The sequence below is a fragment of the Elephas maximus genome, chromosome 24 (genome assembly GCF_024166365.1).
Source record: "Elephas maximus indicus isolate mEleMax1 chromosome 24, mEleMax1 primary haplotype, whole genome shotgun sequence".
In the NCBI taxonomy this organism is placed as follows: domain Eukaryota; kingdom Metazoa; phylum Chordata; class Mammalia; order Proboscidea; family Elephantidae; genus Elephas; species Elephas maximus.
In genome coordinates, this window is record NC_064842.1 from 13,904,478 (window position 1) to 13,927,797 (window position 23,320).

The 23,320-nt window shown below is 39.1% G+C and overlaps 1 protein-coding gene across 3 annotated transcripts in view; it reads right to left on the reverse strand.

Annotated features, from left to right (window-relative positions):
• NVL (nuclear VCP like) overlaps positions 1-23,320 on the reverse strand; it is a 135,158-nt gene that overhangs the window by 90,725 nt on the left and 21,113 nt on the right. For 2 of the 3 annotated variants that reach the window (XM_049868152.1, XM_049868153.1), the window contains 7 exons: positions 15,547-15,604; positions 11,490-11,762; positions 8,428-8,560; positions 7,451-7,527; positions 6,313-6,447; positions 4,784-4,885; positions 2,141-2,258 (listed from right to left, as the gene is read on the reverse strand). In XM_049868152.1, coding sequence (XP_049724109.1) covers positions 2,141-2,258; positions 4,784-4,885; positions 6,313-6,447; positions 7,451-7,527; positions 8,428-8,560; positions 11,490-11,762; positions 15,547-15,604 — 896 coding nt within the window. Of the gene's footprint in view, positions 1-2,140; positions 2,259-4,783; positions 4,886-6,312; positions 6,448-7,450; positions 7,528-8,427; positions 8,561-11,489; positions 11,763-15,546; positions 15,605-23,320 lie in introns of those variants that run through there. The other variant, XM_049868154.1, reaches the window with a different exon arrangement.

Sequence of the window (23,320 nt, forward strand, 5' to 3'; positions counted from 1 at the left end):
TGCTCCTTAGAAGTAAGGATGGCGCGACTTTGTCTCACATACTATGGAAATGTTATCGAAAGAGGACATCATGCTTGGTAAAGCAGAAAGTCTGCGAAAAAGAGGAAGTCCCTCAACGAGATGGACTGACACAGTGGCTGCAACAATGGATTCATGCATAACGATTGTGAGGATGGTGCAGGACTGTGCAGTGCTTTACTCTGTTCTGCACAGGGTTGCTGTGAGCCGGAACCAACTCAAGGGCACCTAACAACAACAACATGATGTTCCTTAGGTACTCTAACAGCCAAGCTATGAAAAATTTATAGTATATTCTTTATCTAACTGGAAGTCATAAAAGGCTTTTCTGATAATGTCTGTGTTCTGCAAAAGTAATTCAAATAATACTTCTGAACATGTAGTAGAGGAGCCCTGGTGGCACTGTGATTAAGAGCTTGGCTGCTAACCAAAAGATCAGCAGTTGGAATCCACCAGCTGCTCCATGGAAACCCTATGGGGCAGTTCTACTCCGTCCTATAGGGTTACTATGAGTTGGAATTAACTTGACAGCAACAGGTTTGGGGTTTTATTTATTTATTTTGGGGGGGTTTTCAAGGTATGTAAAAAAAATGATGTCACTTACAGCTGATGACAACGTACCCAGTACCCAGTGCTGTCGAGTCGATTCTGACTCATAGCGACCCTATAGGACAGAGTAGAACTGCCCCATGGAGTTTCCAAGAAGCGCCTGGCGGATTCGAACTGCCGACCCTTTGGTTAGCAGCTGTAGCACTTAACCACTACACCACCAGGGTTTCCGATGACAATGTAGGTTCGGGAAAATACAGCAATTCCGAATATAGGCCTTAAAGACATGTCAAGAACATTTTAGATAATGATAAAACATCAGAATAAGCAACTTATAACTTGGCACCATAAGAAACACAAAGCATGTACTATGTCAAATTGTTATACGTACACAAAACATGTACTATCTCAAAGTGGGCAGGACCTAGCTCCAAAGTTCCAGTGGTGCTAATCCCTTCTCCCCCTAATTTTTACTTAGAAATCATGAAACAAAATGACAAAACAAGTTACAGACAGGAAGGAGGGAACTGCAATATACAACAAAGGATCTGTTTCCATAACATTAAAAAACTCTTTCAAATCAATTCTTAAAAGATAACTCAATAGAACAATAGGTAAAAGATGAGAAAAGTCAATTCAGAGATGATACAAATGGCCAGAAAAAATATGGAAAGATGTTCAACCACCATAGGAGTCAGGGAAATGATGCATACTAAAACAAACTGATATACCACTTTTTATCCATCAGACGGGAAAATTAAAATAACTGATGACATCCGATGTGGCCAAGGATCTGAAAAAAGGGAGCCTCTCATACTATTGGTGAAAATGTAAACTACAAAGTCTTTTCAGAAGGCAATGAGCCAGTTCCTACAGAAATGTAAAATGTACACTCTTCGACCATCAATTCAATTTCCAGTATTTATCTTACAGAAATACATGTGCACAAAAAAATCCATTTAGGGATGTTCCCTACAGCTTGTTTTAACACAAAAAAATGGAAAATAAGCGTTCATCAAATGGGAATGCCTGAATACCAGATAGTTAAGCTATCCCACAGAATACCAAGCAGCTGTTAAAAAGCAGTAAAAATGGCAACATTTCCAAGACGGACGGGTAAGGTACAAACAGCAAGTTATAGAAAAATCTGTATGGTACAGTCCTAAACCAAAAACCAAACCCGTTGCCGTCAAGTTGATTCTGACTCATAGTGACTCTACAGGACAGAACAGAAGTGCCCCACAGAGTTTCCAAGGAATGCCTGGTAGATTCAAACGGCCAGCCTTTGGTTAGCAGCCGAGCTCTTAACCACTGCTCCACCAGGGTTTCTGGTGCAATCTCAGTTGTGTAAAAAGCAAAACAACACATTAGTATATGTACGTATGTATGTTAAATGCATTAAAAAAAAAAACTAAGATAAAACTTAACAGCGGTAATATCTTATGAAGTGAAAAAGACTTGTTTTCTACACTATTTGAGTTCTACTCCATTTGAATGTTTTATAATATTTATATATATTACTTACTATTACTGATATTATTATCTTAAAATGAACTTATTATTTTAAACTGACCATCCATGCAGGTAAGGAGCTGGGCTACAATTCTTCGTTCCATATCTTTTGAAGCAACTTCTCTTTTGGGGGTAATAGCATCGATTTCATCGATAAAAAGGATGCACGGTGCATTTGACTAGAAATAAGAGTATCACAAGACAATCATAAATACGTTCTCTATTTTATACTGCAGCGTAGTTACGTATATAAACGAAAACCAAACCCATTGCCATCGAGTTGATTCCAACTCACAGTGACCCTGTAGGGCAGGGGTGAACTCCCCACAGGGTTTCCAAGGCTGTAATCTTTACGGAAACAAACTGCCACATCTTTATCCCGCACAGCAGCTGGTGGGTTCAAACCACGACCTTTCAGTTAGCAGTCGAGTGCTTAACCACAGTTAAGTATACACATTTTTTAAAATCTTAAAGGTTAGCGATGACTCACCAAAAGAATAACGTAGAAGAACAACATTTAAAGACGGTAGCAGTTCACATGTTACTTCTGATTTTTATCTGAGTACCAAGGTGCTTAAAAGAGGACAGTAAGAGGCTGCACACAGGTTAACGCATTTACAATTTTTTCATGTTTTGTGATGATAAATCTACTGAAATTCTTCTGTAAATGACACACATTTGCTACGCTATGAAATGTCATTCTACAAACAATAAGATCATAAACCTTAAACTAGAAAACCCAAGCTTACTACAAAATTTTATATGAGTGTTTCTACCAACATAAAAATATGCGAGCTTTTCTGTGCAATCTGCCTTAAGAGGACCTTATGCACCAGAAGCTTGTTTTAAAGACCATATTGGACGAGGAAGCAAGTAAAACCTCCAGTACGTCAGTGTGAGTTACAATCGCTCTCAGTCTTTTTTTAGAAATAAGTGGGTTCAGGAAGAATAAGTGAAGACGTAACAACTAGTTAAAATGAAAATTTTAAGTAAAAAATCTGGATTTACAGTCTAAAGCACAGTTCATTCTCGGTTACTTAGTGATAGGAGTGGGAAGGATTGCTAAGATCCACACTGCCAGCCTGGCTAAAACAGCCCAAAACCATGAGGACCACCACATTTTACAGAGAAAGACGTCTGGCCCATCACTAGCTGGCTCCTTCCCTAAACCTCACGACAATGTTTGCTAAGGAGCACCTATGGCTGCTGGATGCACTGCCCAGTAACAAAGGAGTAAAGTTACAGAGGGCAAAAGTCTCTAGAAAGTAAGCACATTGGTATCTGACAGTGACCTGGAAATCTGGGGAAAAGAAGAAGAAAGAATAAGTGACGGTCACCAGGATTTAGCCTTAAGAAAGCATAGTTTTCAACAAAGGACAGTTGATCTGATATGACCATCTTGCTCACCGTATTCACTGTATTCACTTTCATTATGTAACCAGGGGCCCGAAAGGGTGGGAACTAGACCACGTATTTATTGGGCATCTACTGCCAGGCACTGCACTGGTTTGATAACAAATACAGAGGGACGTTTAAACACAGAACTAACAACCTAAAGACACAATTTGTCTCTTTATCTTCATTCATCATTGTGTTTACCAAACACAAAATTTACTACTTATCCTTAACAGTGAAAACAAGCTCATTGTGAAAACCAGGAACCACCTGAAGGAGTTTAGCTTGCTTTGCACACACTTCCCTTCCGCCCTTTCACCACCTACGGTACCCACGTCTTTTTCAGTGTTGTTGGTCTTCATGTCAAACCAAGTAGGCGGCCCCTCCGTCTAGCTATCTTGTAAAATATTTTCTCAGTTTCTGCTAAAATACAATTTCTTTTCTAATTTTGTATCAGCCTTTTTTATAGTTGTATTGGCCGTGTTTATCCGCCTCTACCTATTTTGTGTACAAATAATGGTATAAAATTGAACTTTTACCATTTTTTATTCATCAGCCATAGTGATGAATAGTGGCTGTGAAAATGTGCACAATGTAATAAGTGTGTGCTAAGCACTACATTAAGCTTCTAGAAAAATCCTCTCAGTTAATCCTCTCAAAAACCTCACGAGATCCTGGTATTACTATCACCCCAGGTTAGTAGTAAGGAAATCGAGCTAGAGTGGTCAAGTCTCTTGTCCAAGATCACACAAACAGTATGTGGCAACAAGGGATATGAAGCCAGCTTTCTGACTTGAAAGTACAGACGTTTAACCACTACACTATACTGAAGATAGAACTGTACTGGACACAAACATCATCGTCCTGGCAAGTCCTTAAACTCCCAGGTTTAGCAACGTGAACTGAAATTAGGGTAAGCTCCAATCTATACTTAGTCTGGTTATAGAATTAGCTTTTCACAGCTTCAATTATACAGAAAAGAGTTTACCTTGACATTTCTATAACTGCTTTTCTAATGTGAATCCTAAACAGTAAAAAAATGTACACATTGCTTGTAAATTGTTTTGTCAAACTTAAATTGAGGACAGTAAAAGTGAATAAAAATATCGCAAAGATAATACGTTCTGTATTACAATCTGTATTATTAAATCTACTTTAAATATTTAACCATCATGAGCAGCAAATTACCATGTTTGCAAAAGAATGGCCAATGAATGGGTTAACAGATACTAATTTTAGAGAAAACAGCGTCGTTAATATAATCTCACAACATGTGACAACCTGACATTAAAGTCATTAGTTGACTCACCACCGCTTGTTCGAATAGTTCCCTCAGCTTCTGTTCAGATTCTCCAGACACTCCAGACACAACCTCTGTAGCAGCTACTTTCAGAAGTGGCAAGTCAAGTTCCTATTAACAAGTACATAAGACAACGGTGAAATTTTAACTTTCCTATGTTCTCCTTATCCAGTACCCTCTCGAAATAACATTTTTTAAATCAGACTCATTTTCTGAGAAACTTTATCCTTCTGTGTGGATCCAATGAAAAACATTAAAAATCTATGGGTTTTAATTAAACACATTAATGAGACACCTTCTATCTGTTTTTACTTCACAGATGTCACTATGGAACTTTGTTATTATCTCTTCTGAATAAAGTGTCTTGAATCTCATGATGTATGCATTCCTCTACTTAGAGCTGAGCAAAATAATTGTACCTGTTCATTAATCTGCTGGATAGGAAGTAGCAGGGCTTGTGACACAGCTGTCCCCACATAGCCTACTGACATTTCTCTACCCTAACTTAGAGACAGCAAATTACTAGACAGAGAAAGCAGGCCCTTTAGGACAAGGAAGAGAATCTACTGTTGTCCCACCGGTCTAAATGGCAACAAGTCTGGCTAACTCTTACTCATTTGTCAGCTACCCTGAAATTTTACTTCCTCAGCTACATTTTCCTGGATTACCAAATCTAACTGGGGTATCTCAACTACACAGCACACAGCACTCTGCACTTTTCTGTCTTCCACTTAGTGTAACTGTAACTCTGTGCAATATTTATCTGTATGAGTATTTAACATCTGTCTCATACACAGACTGAGAACCCCTCAAAGTAAGAACTGGGTTTGTTGGACTTACCAATATATCCCAGTATCTGACATGCAGCAGACAATAAAGATTTGTTCAATAAATGAAACAAAACCATCAAGTGCCTCTATAACTTATTTTCTTTCAGAGAGCACTAGTCTATTACTGACCGGAATGGTATGCAATTTTTCTAACTGAAGTCACCTGGACATTTTGTAGTTCACTCTTCAATATAATTCCTGAAAAATCTGACAGGCTAAAATAAGATTGCTGAATTTATATTTTGCCAAGTAAGTACCTATTATCACCAGTTTGGAAAGAAAGGCTATTTTAATACTAAAAAGTATAAGAACATAACTCTGAATTGAAATTTTAAATAAACTTAGCTCTAGAAAAAATATAATCTTTGGTTTTCTTATTTTACTGCTCTTGAGACCACTGGCTTAAAGGGAAATCATTGTTAAGAGAACTAACTAAAAAGTAAACTACATACTAAAAAAAAGGAAGGGAGATTGTTTGTGGCTATATTATTTCAACTTCGCACCCAATCCTTGCATATAAATAAAAACTGGACGTATTTTTTAAAAAACGTATTGCATGAAAGAGGTAAAATGAGAAGGGGATCACTTCTTACTGCCACCTCCTCCTCCTGAGGGATGACAAGTCTAGTTGAAGTTGATCAAAGAGAAAAAACAACAAACAATAAACAATAAAAATAAGGAAAGCGTGCCAGTGTCAGCAAGCCTCACCCCAGCAATTGCACGTGCAAGTAAAGTCTTCCCACAGCCTGGCGGTCCGTGAAGGAGCACTCCCCGAGGGGGGACAACGCCCAAATGCTGGTACACCTCCGGGTGACGCATGTGTACGAGCACCTTGCAGACTTCCTGGGGGGAATAAACAAGAAAAACATCTTTCGAATTTTGAGTGAAATAACAAAGTAGAGTGAAATAACAAAGTAGAATAAAATCCCTGTTCTCTGAAGGAGCAAAACATAGAGAGAGACAACAGGCTTTAGACCTGGGTTTGAATCTCAGTTCTGGTCCTTAATGGGACTGCAGGCAAGTCACCAAACCTTTCTAAGCTCCGATTTCATAGGCTGTAATAATCAAATGGTTAACATGCTCAGCTGCTAACAGCTAGGTTGGAGAACTGTCCACTCAGCAGCACCTCGAAGAAGAGCCTGGTACTTGACCTACTTACGAAAAAGCAGCCACTGAAAACCCTACAGAGCACAGCTCTACTCTGACAACACATGGGGGTTCCCGTAAGTCAGAATTGACTCGATGGCAATTTTTTCTTTGCTTGTTTTTGTTTTTAAATAATATATCTTGCAGATATAACAAAAAGTAACTTGCATGGTAACTGGAACAGAGTTGAGATTAAAAATAAATAGTAACCATTATTCTAGTACTATCAATATATTACTGATAAAGTATGTATCTTAATACACTATAATTAAAATGGTGAGAAAGGTAAAGTTAAAAAAACCAAACCAAACCTGCCGCTGTTGAGTCGATTCCGACTCATAGCAACCCTATAGGACAGAATAGAACTGCCCCTTAGAGTTTCCAAGGAGTACCTGGTGGATTCAAACTGCCAACCTTTTGGTTAGCAGCCATAGCTCTTAACCACTATGCCACCAGGGTTTCCAAAAATCCAAACCTGTTGCTGTCAAGTCAATTCTGACTCAGAGTGACCCTATGAATAAAGAGAGCAAGCTTCATTTACCCCTCAACGCCTTGCATGATACAGGTCAGGTGTGCACCTCTCACTTTCCCAGTTTCCTTTGCTATACTCAGCTCATTTTAAAAACAAAGAAGTAGGGTTTGTTCCTATGATAGGTTAGCAATATACCCATTTGATGTAGAATTCTGCACTTGAACTAACCTTTAGCGTCCCATCATTGCCCCCAACATCTTCGAACTTCACATTGGAGATCTGCAATTCTAGCCCCCTGGCTTTAGCTGCCAAGCAGAAGAGGGTGGAGGTGAAAAGACTAGGGATAATTCAGTAATAATTCATAATTAATTTGCTAATCTTTAAGAAAACAAAGGTCCATCAGACGCTGAAATATTTTTTAATAAAAGTCTCTGCATATAGCTAGCAACCAGCCATCTAAGATTGCTTCAATGAGTCTCAACCCACCTGGATTAAAGGAGAATGAAGAACACCGAGAACACAGGATGATAACAAGCCCAAGAGACAGAAAGGGCTACATGAACCACAGACTACATCATCCTGAGACCAAAAGAACTAGATGGTGCCCGGCCACAACCAATGACTGCACTGACAGGGAACACAACAGAGAACCCCTGAGGGTGCAGGAGAGCAGTGGGATGCAGACCCCAAATTCTCATAAAAAGACCAGACTTAATGGTCTGACTGAGGCTGGAAGGACTCTGGTGATCATGGCCCCCAGACCTTCTGTTGGCCCACTACAGAAACCATCCCCAAAGCCAGCTTATCAGACATGGATTGGACTGAACAATGGGTGGGAGAGGGATGCTGGTGAGGTGTGAGCTACTGGTTCGGGTGGACACTTGAGACAATGTTGGCATCTCCCGCCTGGAGGGAAGATGCAAGGGTAGAGGGGCTTAGAAACTGGCAAAATGGTCACGAAAAGAGAGACCGGAAGGAGGAAGCGGGCTGTCTCATGTGGGGGGGAAGTAATTGGGAGTATGTAGCAAGTTGTGTATGGGTTTTTGTGTGAGAGACTGACTTGATTTGTAAACTTTCACTAAAAGCACAACAAAAATTATTTAAAAAAAAAAGTCTCTGCATATAGAGAACTCCCCAAGCAAAACAGCATGGGAGAGATTCCTTCTCTCTAGCAAACAGGACCACCCAGAAAACACGCATCTCACCTTTCTTTTGCAAGACAGTTTCTACTTCTCCATCTGCTTCCTGAAGATCTTCCTTCTTCCTTTTGCCTCCTTTGTTCTTTAGCCTGCCTTTCCGTTTTTTATCACTCTCCAGGAGAGAAGAATCTTTGGAATCCTAGAGAGAAAAGAAATTTAAATATACCTAAATTTTTGAGATTGGCATTATAAAGAAATTCATCCCTGTCACAGATTGAATTGTGTCCCCCCAAAATATGTATCAACTTGGTTAGGCCATGCTTCCCAGTATTGAGTGGTCATCCTTCATTTTGTGACTTTACTTTTATGTTAAAAGGATTAGGGTGGGGTTGTAACACCACCCCCACTCAGGTCGCCTCCCTGATCCAAGGTAAAGGGGGTTTCCCTGGGGTGTGGCCTGCACCACCTTTAATCTTTCAAGAGATAAAACGAAAGGGAAGCAGAGAGTGGGGGACCTCATACCACCAAGAAAGCAGCACCAAGAGCAAAGTGCATCCTTTGGACACGGGGTCCCTGCACCTGAGAAGCTCCTCGACCAGGTGAAGATTGAGGACAAGGACCTTCCTCCAGAGTCAACAGAGAAAGAAGCCTTCCCCTGGAGCCAATGCCCTGAATTTGGACTTGTAACCTATCAGACTGTGAGAAAATAAATTTCTCTTTGTTAAAGCCAAAAAAGAAATTCATCCTTATCCCAGCACTTTCACCTATTAAAAACTAAAACCAACCCCCTTGCTTGTTGAGTCAATTCCAACTCATAGTGAACCTACAGGACAGAGTAGAACTGCCCCACCGGCATTCCAAGGAGCGGCCAGTGGATTCGAACTGCTGGTCTTTTTGTTAGCAGCCAGGTACTTAACCACTGTGCCACTAGAGCTCCTTCACCTCTGTTAGCTATCCCCACCACTTTGCTGAAGGTTTCCCTATGTTGAGAATGTTGTTCTCCCCTGTACCCATAAGGCTCGCTTTAAATGCTAACATTTGAAAACCTCTGCTCCAGAGTCTTCCTGTTAGAATTCATCCCATCCTCACACTCCTGGAACACTGCCTTGTACTTGAGTGATGCACTGTCTGTCTCCCTCACTGAACGGTGAGCTCCTTGGGTTAGGACACCAGCATTCATCTGTCTTCCATCACCAAGGTCTCTGCAGTGCTGGTGCTCGATTCATGACTGACAAATCACTGGGTTAAACATGGCCACGCAGCTGCTTAGCTGTCCGCTTTTTGACAGGCATGAAACAGTATAATTCAATAGAACAGGAAAATGGGTTTCTTGACCTTGCCAACCCTAACAATGCTCTCTACAGATGGATGGTTTAAACAAAGAGATCTGGAAAAGTCACGTTCATATGAATCCTGAGGGGACCGTCTTGCCATATCTAAGGGCTTGGTTCTTGGAAACCGCTTGGAGCAGTGCTGCCCGATAGAAATGCGGTATGAACCAGACATGCAACTTTATATAGTCTAGCAGCCACGTTTTAAAAAGTAAAAAGAGCAATTAACTTTTAATAATACGTTTTAATGTAACAGGTCCAAAATATTATCATTTCAACATATAATCAAAGTAAAAAATTATTAATAAGCTAGTTTACATCCCTTTTATGCAGGAAGTCTTCAAAAACCCAATGTGCCCTTTACATGTACAGCACTAAATGTCATGGGAATTACTTGATTTATACACAGATCCGTCAAATTTCCAGCTGAAAAAGTAGATTCACATACTCAAGCTGTCCCAAACATACTTAAAAGTTTTCCAATAACTGAACTACCAGTTTTTAAATTTAAATGAAACAAAATGAAAAACTCAGCTCCTCAGCTGCACTGTGTCACATTTTGAATGCTCTGTAGCTGCGTGTCCAGCACGCACCACAGCGGACAGCGAGCGCGTGTCCAGCATGCACCACGGTGGATGGTGAGCGTGTGTCCAGCACGCACCACAGTGGACACTGAGCCTAGAACACACCCTGCCCACTGTATCACAGGAAAGACTGCTTTAAACCCCTTCTCATCCTGCCAGGCAGTAGAAATAGTCACCTAAGAACGCTGCCCAATGTCTGATAATTCATCAAGTTTTTCTTTACATATTTCCATTTAAAAAGAAAAAAAAAAAGCTTGCTTATTCTACGTATATTCATATCATATCTATTTACATAGGATCCTTCAAGGAATTATCCTAAACTGAAAATGAACCATATTACTATTTCAGCAACAACCGTCCCTCCTACCTAAAACTATCAAATCTCAGTTACACATACCCAGAGGGGTTATTTTTGGACTATCAGTAAACGCCTTTCAGAAAGTTCCTTAGGCATAAGTTCAGCTAACTGACGACTATGTGCTAGACATACTTTAGCTAAGACACACTATTGATCAAAACAAAGTCCCCGCTCCCCTGCAGAGACAAAGAGTAAAAGAAAGCAACAACAAAAACTAAGCAATTACACAGTAAGTCAGGTGATTTTAAGTGCTTAAAAGGAAGATAAGGCAGGGTTAGGAAACAGTGTCCCATGAGGAGCTATTTACCTAAGTCAGGTAAGGCCTCTCTGAAAAGATGACATGAAAATAGAGGCGCTGGCAGTGACGGAATGAGCCGCACGAATGCGGGGCGAGTGTTCCAGCAAAAGCCTGGTGTAGTCTACAAACGGCGAAAGGCCACCGTGGCTGAAGCAAAGCACAGGCAGATAGGGCAGTAGGAGATGAGATTAAAGAGGCAGCCAGGCTTTACTGGCACCTGTAAGATCTCTGGCTTTCCAGCAGAATTAAGCCATTGGAGGGTTTTAAGTAGAATGACAATGCCCTAACTTAACTTGCAAAAAGGTGACTCTGTGTGAAGAATAAGTTAGGGGACCAAGAATGGACACAGAGTCCAGTTGGCAGAAGATTACAATAGCTAAGGCAAGAAAGAGTAGAGGCTTGAATTAGGATGGAAATGATGGAGGCAGTGGGCAGTGGTCAAATTCTGTATGTATTTCAAAACTGCTATGTCTTTCACAAAACACTGCTTGATAAAATATTCAATGAGAAGACTAACATTCCAACTACGCCGGGCTAGAATTCCACAACAAAGGTACCTGTATCTCAGATGCTGCCTTCTTATGATGACTTTTCTCATCTGATAGGTCCAAGGAAAAACTGTCTTTGGATCCACATGGGGTTTTGTCAATAAACCATGCTCCTTCAGGAACTGTGGCAGAGGTCTTCAAAGGCGTGGAGCCCGTTCTGGAAGTCAGCCGTGGTGCTGACATGCTGGTTTCTCTTTGCTCCATCTCAGGAGTGTTGGGAACAGGATCAGGATTTCCTTTCCGATACAAAGAAAGCAGGGAACTGTTCATGTGATTGGCTGACTGTCAAAAATATGATTTTAGTATAAATTACTCAACAGATACATGTGAAAGTTGACTCACCTGTATTAACACATTTTCTACAGCTTCTCCCCCAGCAGATTGACATTTAGAAAATGTAGTGCTCAGAGTAAGATGCTTCACAAACAAGCTTTACCGTCTAAAAAAATGTACCCCCGACTCCAAGGTAATGGTCCAATACATAAATAACTGGCAATTTCATAAAATCAAAGCTGGCCAACACTACGTGATTCTTCACCCCAAATTACCAAACACACTACTATGTACAGGCTTTGATAGAACCAAAATAAACCATGTGACTAGCCTGGCCAAAGATGAAAATGCACACTACTACTGTCCTCTACACACACAAAGTAACAGAAAATAAAGGCTTAACGTGATTTGTTAAATTTATTCACAAAGTCTTCAATTTGATGCAATAAATATTGACTCATATAAGACTGAAAGGGCTGACTCATTAGGGGGAGAGCAAGTGGGAGTACGGAGTAAGATGTATGTAAACTTATATGTGACAGACTGATTGGATTTGTAAATGTTCACTTGAAGCTTAATAAAAGTTAATAAAAAAAAATATATTGACTCATATAAAGAATACGCCTCCACCGATGTAAAAAAGATGATATTTTCTTCTATAGACAGCAGCTTTAGTAACAATGCATTTAGGTAATTAAAAATAACCAGGTAAACGAAAAAAGAAGAAGTGCAGAATGGTAATTAAGCACATAGGCTTAAAAGAAAAATATTCTCCATGACCACACACCAAATTTCTGACATTAATTATTTATGGAAAGGGGAACAATAAAGATCTAGTTTATGTATCACTTATTTCAATGATATTTGAATTCTTTAGAACATGCAATTTTTTTTTTTACCAGTTTAAAATATTTTATTTTTAAAAACTTTAGCCATTGTAATAGGTATGTAGTGGCATCTCATTGTGCTTTTTTTTTATTATTAATTTTATTGAGCTTCAAGTGAACGTTTACAATTCAAGTCAGTCTGTCACATATAAGTTTACACACACCTTACTCCGTACTCCCACTTGCTCTCGCCCTAATGAGTCAGCCCTTCCAGTCTCTCCTTTCGTGACAATTTTGCCAGCTTCCCACTCTCTCTATCCTCCCATCCCCCCTCCAGACAGGAGATGCCAACACAATCTCAAGTGTCCACCTGATATTATTAGCTCACTCTTCATCAGCATCTCTCTCCCACCCACTGTCCAGTCCCTTTCATGTCTGATGAATTGTCTTCGGGGATGGTTCCCGTCCTGTGCCAACAGAAGGTTTGGGGACCATGGCCGCCGGGATTCCTCTAGTCTCAGTCAGACCATTAAGTATGGTCTTTTTATGAGAATTTGGGGTCTGCATCCCACTGATCTGCTCCCTCAGGGGTTCTCTGTTGTGCTCCCTGTCAGGGCAGTCATCGATTGTGGCCGGGCACCAACTAGTTCTTCTGGTCTCAGGATGATGTAGGTCTCTGGTTGATGTGGCCCTTTCTGTCTCTTGGGCTCTTAGTTGTCGTGTGACCTTGGTGTTCTTCATTCTCCTTTGTTCCAGGTGGGTTGAGACCAATTGATGCATCTTAGATGGCCGCTTGTTAGCATTTAAGCAATTTTTTTTTTACAATGAGAATGTATATTAAAAAGATTAACGCAAATATAGGACAAGTACCTAACCCTCATCTGCTTCTTACCACAAAATTGGGCTTGATTCCCTGATTTTTTTTTTTTTTTTAGTTTATTTGCTGTTGTTAAGAATATACACAGCAGAACTTATAACAATTCAACAAGTTCTCCATGTGGAATTCAGTGACATTGGTTACATTCTTTTTGTGTAACCCTTCTCAACCTCCTTTTCTGAAATTTTTGCCCCACCATTAATATAAACTCACAGGCCCCTAAGTTTCCTATCTGATAATCTTTCCAGTTGATGATATCAAATTTGATTCCACACAGTTTTTAAGAGCACAATGCTCAAAGCACACATTCTTTACTAATTAAGCTAGACTACTGTTTGCTTTCGGAGCTCTGGTGGCACGGTGGTTAAGGGCTTGTCTGCTAACCAAAAGGTCAGCGGTTCGAACCCACCAGCTGCTCCAAGGGAAAAAGAGGTGGCAATCTGAATCTGTAAAGATGGCAGCCTTGGAAACTGTATGGGGCAGTTCTACTCTGTCCTATAGGGTTGCTATGAGTCAGAATTGACTTGACTGCAGTGGGTTTGGTTTTTTGGTGTATTGTTCAGCTTAAAGATTTCAGGGGATATTTTTGGTTTAAGGCTTAAAGATGATCTCAGGGCAAGAGCTTTATCCAGGGGTTCATCTAGCCTCAATGGCTCCAGAAAGCCTGGATTCCATAGGAATGTGAAGTTCTGTTCTGCATTTTCTCCCTTTTGACCAGGATTTTTCTATAGAATCTTTGATCAAAACATTCAGTAATGGTAGCCAGGCACCATCAAGTTCTGGTCTCATGTCAAAGGAGGCAGTTGTTCATGGAGGCAATTAGCCACACATTCCATTTCCTCTTCCTATTCCTGACTCTCCTTCCTCTGTTGCTCCAGGTGAACAGAGGCCAACTGTTGTGCTTTGCATGGCAGCCTGCAAGCTTTTAAGATCTCAGGAACTATGCAATGAACGAGGAGGTGGAACAGAAGCACTAAACACACTATCAGGTCATATAACTGGGACATCCCATGAAACCATGACCCTAAACCTCCACACCAAGAAACTAAATCCCATGAGGTATTTGGTTGTATATGAGCAACCTCAATAGCTGATTTTTTTCTGTTGTTGTTATAAATATGCCTATCATACAACATTTGCCAATTTAACGTCTTACAGACATACAACTTACTGACATCAGTTACATGCATCGGCTCTGCAACCCTTCCCCTTAATCAATGGGATTTTCCATCATCAGAAACCGAAGCTCAGTGCTCTGTAAAGCAATAACCCTTCCTCTCCCCTCCCGCCTTGGTAACCACTAATAAACTTCGGTCTCTATACATTTGCCAGTTTTTGTCTTTTTATGTAAGTGAGGTCATACAATATTTGTCCTTTTGTGATGGACTTATTTCACTCAGTATGTCTTCAAGCTCCATTAAAGATAGATAAATAATAAATACCTGTTTGTTCTACATAAATGTGTTTTATAACAGTAGTTACTATCTCCTTAGGTATCATTACCTCTGGAAATAGATTGATTACATTTGAGAGAGGGCCTAGGAAGTTTTTTTTTTTTTTTTTTTTTCTTTACTTTGGAAAACATTGTTTTGAAAAATGTCAATTAAATAAACAAGTAAGCGCACAAACCGGCTCGTAGACAATGAAAGTCACCACTACCCCATCAATTCAAAACCGAGTATTGAAATTATTTTGTTACTAAAATACAAAAAATGAGTTACCAAGACAGAAAAAATAGCAAGTTATAATTTCACATATTCCTATTCTCTTTAAAACCCAAGCCTATTCATTGATAACACCAGCTCCTTGGCAGAAAATACATTTTTCCTACTAACTTCCCTCCTTATTTCTGTCTGACCTTATTTCTGGCCATTCTCTTCTCTTCATTTTTTCCTGTATAATCAGTTTTAAATGCATATACAAGAAGGATGGCTAATCTAAGAACTCATCACCACTACAGAGGATGTATTCAATTATTACTGATGACAATGTCCAAAGTCTCTTATTTTATTGCTTACTGAATTTTTCTGAGAAGGACTAACAACCCTTACAACAATCATCCAATCGGCCAGCTGAGTGTTTGACTCACCTGTACGTCTGAGTAGTCGCCCATGTCTGAATCATCATCAGAACTGCTTTCAGTAAACCTTAGTAAAGACAGAGGGGAGAAAAGTTTGAAAGGCTGTTCTTCCACCTCCAAATAAAATTACCACCCAAACAAGAAAATATACTGAGACAAAAGAGTATGCTGCTTAAAAGCCCAGGTTTTGGAGCCAGAGAAACCTGGACTCAAAGTCCAGCTTTACCAGTTACCAGCCGCTACTTAACTAACCACCCTTAGCCTCAGCCTCCTCACTGGTAAAATGAAGATAATAAATAGTATCTACTTCGTAATTATGAAACGATTAAACAAATGCTTGCAAAGCCCTTAATACACAGTAAGTGCTTAATAAATTGTGGTTACTTTTACTCTAGTAATAAATAAAAATAAAACACAAACTCCTACTAAACTCAAAGACTTCATTTAGGAATATCAGACTCAAGTAGAAGAAATGCTATAGCAAGTCATAATTAAGCATGTCAAGTAACAAGTTTACAAAGTCAATGTGACCAAGCCATATGACCAAATGCATGTTCATGAGGAATAAAGGATCAAAAAACCTTTCTTATGATGTGGCAAAAATACGTGTAAATCCTAATAACTGCAGTTCATTGTAACCGAAAGTCAACATCCTGAAATGTCAAGTAACTATAGGACTGCTATAGGGCTGCTACTATTTAATACAATTTATGTAGGAAAAAAAACCCAGACCTTTCCTAATAAAAGCATCTACATGAATGCTATAACCTGTATTTAAAACTAAGATCTGAATTCTTTTTTTATTCATTAAATTCGATCAATTTTGGTTAGGGCATTTCTAATCAATAGAATGAATGTGGATTATTCAACTGTTTGAAAAAAAAAATTTTGTCTTACAATTCATGCCCTACAAATAAAAGTAATTCCAACTGGAAAAGGGAGTTAAAAATAATTCAAAGGAATAGGAAAAAAGCATAGATGATTATATACTCTTGTGATAGACAAGGTCTTTCTAAGCTTACCAGCAGAAACAAAGAAAAAAACTTCCAGGCTTGACTAGGCAAAAAGGGAAACTTCTCTAATCGTGACACTATAAAAAAAAAAAAAAGGCAAATGGCAAAACAGGAAAAGCATTCTCAATGCAGATAAAAAAAAGGGCTGCTATTTTATACAAAGAGCTCTGATAACTCAATAAGGAAAATTTGAGTGCCTTTCAAATGAAAAACAGCTCGTAAGGAAATAATTGACAAAGGAAATATGAAAGTGCCAAAAAAATTTAACCTTATCAGTTATCAAAGAATTCCAAATAAGGGAGCAGTGCGTTGACATTAACAGTGGCAGAATAATTAGGGAAAAGCTGGGGAGGGTAAGGGTTGTGCTGCATGAAAAGTGTAATCAAAGTCATTTAATTGTGCCCCTAGAAACATCTGAATCAGTGAAGTATTTTCTTCTGTACTTTTGTACCACAATAAAAAAAACTACAAATAAAAGTATGATCAAATTTTTAAGTAATAAAATTGGCAAAGGTTAAATAACAGTATAACTACGACTGCAAGGGAACAGGGAAGTGGGCACCCTTTAAACTAAAGTTGGTAGGGTACAAATCAAAGTAATCTTCTTTGAAAGACAATTTGTTCCAGAAATCTCAAAAATACGAATCTCTTTCACCCCAGAAATTCTACTTCCAGGAATTTAGCATAAGAAAACAACATGCAATATGCACAAAGATACATGCACTGAGGGGCCATTACGTAACAGTACAAAACTGGAAACAACCACATGTCTGAGAACATAGACCTAGTTACGAAAATTATGGTAACTCCAAGGGAAGAAAAAAAAACCCATATCTGAAAATTAATGTCATAGAAAAATATGTAATACTGTGAACATTACTCATAATTATTGCTAAATAAAAACAAAAGCTTCCTATTACAAAACAGCGCCGTATATGTACATCAAAAAAAGTTAATCTGAGGCAGGGCCAAGATGTCAGAGTAGTCAGATGCTTCCGGTGAACCAGCTTACAACAAAGACCCGAAAAAACAACTGAAACAATTACATTTATGACAAGCTAGAAGCCCTGAACATCAAAGGCGAAGTTAGAAAACGGACTGAGCGACAGGCGGAGGGAGAGACGGTTCAGAAGCAGAGAAGAGTTGCCGGACCTGAACCGCCAGGAACCCTCAGGTTGCGGTGGGATGGTGGTAGCGTTCAGCTGCAGTTTCCTCAGGGAGAAACAGCCAGCCGCACAGCCTACTCACACCTCCGGAACCAGAGAAGAACAGTGCTCTTGGCAAAAGCTAAGTACTTGCGTATATTTTACTGCACCCCCATTCCTCAAGCTGGCTTCAGTGGCTGTCGATTTCCCTGGGCCTGAGATAGGTCCTATCGCGTGCCCTGAACCATTCTCCCAGCCTTGGAGAAGGAATGAATTCACAATTGGGGAAAAGATAATCTGCCAGCTGCACTAACCTGGGAAGCTCTGGAGAGAAACGATTCCTGTCCTGGCATAAACAGTCCATGGACTTTGAATACCTTTCCCCCTGCATGGACTGGTGTGGGCCTATTTCAAAAGAACAGGATCTTGTGGGCAGACTGCAACTATTTCAGCTGTACGGTGGAGAGGTGGGTGTTGATGTTTGACACCGCTTTGCCTACTAAACAGGGTCCTCACCTACCCACATCAAGGGCCTAAGGACTGGTGCCTCCACTCAGGTCACCCAGCCACCCACGACAGGGGTCCAAAGATAACTGGTACCTCCCAGTCCTAACAACCAAGAGCACTGGGTGCCCAAGGTCCATCTGCAGAACCCATCCACCTGGGTGCTCTATGGTACAGGGCGGCGCTTTTCTCACAGACATTCGGGGGACAGTTGTCAGCCCCCTGCCTTGTTCTGAGCGTGACCCCCTGCTGCAACCAGATACCAGTACCTACACTAATCACCCCTACCCCTTTCAGACCGTAGGACAGAGCCTGTACCATACACTCGATGACTAGCTACCTGGACACCTGAGCTGAATCCATACCAGAAAAGTGAATAGACTCCTAGGCTATTAGAGCTTCAAATGTGAAAATAATCAAGCTGGCTCACCTAAGCAACCTATTTGGACATACCAAAACAAAACAAAGCAAGAAGCTAAGACATACTAAGGAAACAAAAACCAAAACAATACAATAACATAGATGGCCCGGAGACAACAGTCAATATCAAATCACATAAAGCAGCAGACCACGGTCGCTTCAAAAAGCTCTCAAAACAAAGAATCAAGGGATCTTCTGGATGAAGGTACTTTCCTGGAATTACCGGATACAAAATACAAAAGATTAATATACAGAACTATTCAAGAAATCAGGAAGGAGATCAGGCAATATGCAAAATAAGCCAGTAACACACAGATAAAGCAGGTGAAGAAATTAAAAAGGTTATTCAAGAACATGAAAAATTTAATAAGCTGCAAGAATCCATACAGAGACAGCAATCGGAAATTCAGAAGATTAACAATAAAATTACAGAATTAGATAACTCAGCAGAAAGTCGGAGAAGCAGAACTATGCAAGTGGAAGGCAGAATTGGTGAGATTGAAGATAAAGCACTTGGCACCAATATATTTGAAAAAAAATCAGATAAATGAATTTAAAAAAATGAAGAAACCCTAAGAATTATATGGGACCCTATCAAGAGATTGGAGTACCAGAACAGGGAGGGATAACAGAAAACACAGAGAGAATTCTTGAAGATGTGTTGGCAGAAAACTTCCCTGATATCACGAAAGATGAGAAGATATCTATCCAAGATGCTCGTAGAACGCCACATAAGGCAGATCTTAAAAGAAAGTCACCAAGACACATTATAATCAAACTTGCCAAAACCAAAGATAAAGAGAGAATTTTAAGAGCAGCTAGGGATAAAAAAAAAAAAAGTCACCTACTAAGGAAAGTCAATAAGAATAAGCTCAGACTACTAGGCAGAAACCATGCAGGCAAGAAGGCAACGGGATGACTTATATAAAAAATTGAAGGAAAAAAATTGCCAACCAAGAATCATCTATCCAGCAAAACTGTCTCTCAAATATGAAGGCAAAATTAGGACATTTCCAGATAAACAGGAGTTTAGGGAATTCAAAAACACCAAACCAAAACTACAAGAAATACTAAAGGGAGTTCTCTGGTTAGAAAATCAATAATATCAGGTATCAACCCAAAACTAGAACACTTGACAGAGCAATCAGATGTCAACCCAGACAGGGAAATCACGAAAATAAATCAAGATCAAAAAATGCTCAAAACAGGGAAACAGTGATGTCATTATATATATAACAGATGACAACATTAAAACAAAAAAGAGGAACTAAGAAATGCAGTCATAGATCTTTCATATGGAGAGGAAGACAAGGCAATATAAAGAAATAAAAGTGAGGTTTAAACTTAGAAAAATAGGGGTAAATATTAAGGTAACCACAAAGGAGACTAACAATCCTATTCATCAAAATAAAACACAAGGAAAAAATAGAGACTCAGCAAAAACAAAATCAACAATAATGAATAAGAGGAAAAGACTATAAACTACTCAGCACAAAAAAATTAAGTGGGAAAAAGAAACTGTCAACACGCACAAAAAAACATCAAAAAGACAGCATGAAACTCCTACCTATCCATAATTATGCTGAATGTAAATGGACTAAATACACCAATAAAGAGACAGAGAGCGGCAGAATGGATTAAAAAAACATGATCCGTCTATATGCTGCCTACAAGAGACACACCTCAGACTTAGAGACATAAACAAACTAAATCTTAAAGGATAGAAAAAAATATATCAAACAACCATCAAAAAAGAGCAGGAGTGGCAATATTAATTTCTGACAAAACAGACTTTAAAGTTAAACCCCCACAAAGGATAAGGAAAGACACTATATAATGTTTAAAGGGACAATACATCAGGTGGGCATAACCATATTAAATATTAAATATTTATGCACCCAATGATAGGGCTGCAAGATACATAAAACAAACTCTATCAGCACTGAAAAGGGAGATAGACAGCTCTACAATAACAGTGGGAGACTTCAACACACCACTTTCCGTGAAGGACAGAATATCCAGAAAGAAGCTAAATAAAGACACAGGAGATCTAAATGTCACAATCAACCAACTTGACCTCATAGACATACAGAGAACACTCCACCCAACAGCAGCCTAGTATACATTCTTTTCTAGTGCACATGGAATATTTTCTAGAATAGACCACATATTAGGTCATAAAGCAAGCCTTAGCAGAAACCAAAACATCAAAATACTTCAAAGCATCTTCTCTGACCATAAGGCCATGAAAGTAGAAATTAGTAACAGAAAAAGCAGGGAAAAGAAATCAAACACTTGGAAACTGAACAATACCCTGCTCAAAAAAGACTGGGTTATAGAAGATATTAAGGATGGAATAAAGAAATTCACAGAATCCAACAAGAATGAAAACCCTTAACATCAGAACCTTTGGGACACAGCCAAAGCAGTGCTCAGAAGTCAATTTATGTCAATAAATGCACACATACAAAAAGAAGAAAGGGCCCAAATCAAAGAATTATCCCTACAACTTGGACAAATAGAAAGAGAGCAACAAAAGAAACTCTCAGGCACCAGAAGAAAGCAAATAATAAAAATTAGAGCAGAACTAAATGAAATAGAAAACAGAAAAACCATTGAAAGAGTTACCAAGACCGAAAGCTCGTTTTTTGAAAAAATTAACAAAAAATTGATAAACCATTGGCAGAAGTGACAAAAGAAACACAGGAGAGGACACAAATAACCCAATTAAGAAATGAGATGGGTGATATTACAACAGACCCAACTGAAATTAAAAGAATCATATCAGATTACTATGAATAATTATACTCTAACAAATTTGAAGATCTGTAAGAAATGGATGAATTGCTGGAAAAACACTACCTACCTAAACTAACAGAAACAGAGGTCCCAGTAAACCCAGTGTAGAACAACTAAATAGGCCCATAACGAAAGAAGAGATTGAAAAGATAATCAAAAAACTCCCAACAAAAAAAAAGCCCTGATCCAGAAGGTTTCACCGCAGAGTTCTACCAAACTTTCAGAGAAGGGTTAACACCACTACTACTAAAGGTATTTCAGAGCATAGAAAAGGACGGAATACTGCCAAACTCATTCTGTGAAGCCACCATATCCCTGATACCAAAACCAGGTAAATACACCACAAAAAAAGAAAATTATAGACCTATATCCCTCATGAACTTAGATGCAAAAATCCTCAACAAAATTCTAGCCAATGGAATTCAACAACCTATCAAAAAAATAATTCACCATGACCAAGTGGGATTCATACCAGGTATGCACAGGTGGTTTAACATTAGAAAAACAATTAATGTAATCCATCATGTAAATAAAACAAAAGACAAGAACCACATGATCTAATCAATTGATGCAGAAAAGGCATCTGACAAAGTTCAACACCCGCTCATGATAAAAACTCTCAGCAAAATAGGAATAGAAGGAAAATTCCTTAACATAACAATCAGCATTTATACAAAGCCAACAGCCAACATCATCCTAAATGGAGAGAGTCCGAAGGCATTCCCCTTGAGATCGGGAACCAGACAAGGATGCCCTTTATCACAGCTCTTAGTCAACACTGTGCTGGAGGTCCTGGCCAGAGCAATTAGGCTAGATAAAGAAATAAAGGGCATCCAGATTGGTAAGGAAGAAGTAAAAGTATCTCTACTTGCAGATGACATGATCTTATACACTGAAAACCCTAAAGAATCCTCAAAAAAACTACTGAAAGTAATAGAAGACTTCAGCAGAGTATCAGGATACAAGATAAACACACAAAAATCACTTGGATTCCTCTACACCAACAAAAGGAACATGCAAGAGGAAATCACCAAATCCATACCATTTACAGTAGCCCCCCAAAAGATAAACTACTTAGGAATAAATCTAACCAGAGATGTAAAAGACCTATACAAAAAAAACTACAAGACACTACTGCAAGAAACCAAAAGAGACCTACGTAAGTGGAAAAACATACCTTGCTCATGGATAGGAAACTCAACATTGTAAAAACGTCTATTCTACCAAAAGCCATCTAAAGATACGATGCAATTCCAACGGCATTTTTTAATGAGATTGAGAAACAAATCACCAACTTCATATGGAAGGGAAAGAGGTCCCGGATAAGTAAACCATTACTGAAAAAGACGAACAAAGTGGGGTGCCTCACTCTACCTGATTTTACAGCCTATTATACCACCATAGTAGTCAAAACAGCCTGGTACTGGTACAACAACAGATACATAGACCAAGAGAACAGAAATGAGAATCCAGACATAAATCCATCCACATATGAGCAACTGATATTTGACAAAAGGCCCAAAATGAGTTAAATGGGGAAGACAGTCTCTTTAACAAATGGTGCCGGCATACCTGGATATGAATCTGCAAAACAATGAAATAAGACCCATACCTCACACCATGCACAAAAACTAACTCAAAATGGATCAAAGACCTAAACATATAAAGATCATGGAAGGAAAAACAGGGACCAGGCTAGGAGCCCTAACACATGGCATAAACTCTATATAAAACATTACTAACAATGCAGAAGAGAAACTAGATAACTGGGAGCTCCTCAAAACCAAACACCTATGCTCATCTAAGGACTTCACGAAAAGAGTAAAAAGATTACCTATAGAATGGGAAAACGTTTTTACCTATAACATTTCCCATCAGCGTCTGGTCTCCAAAATCTACATG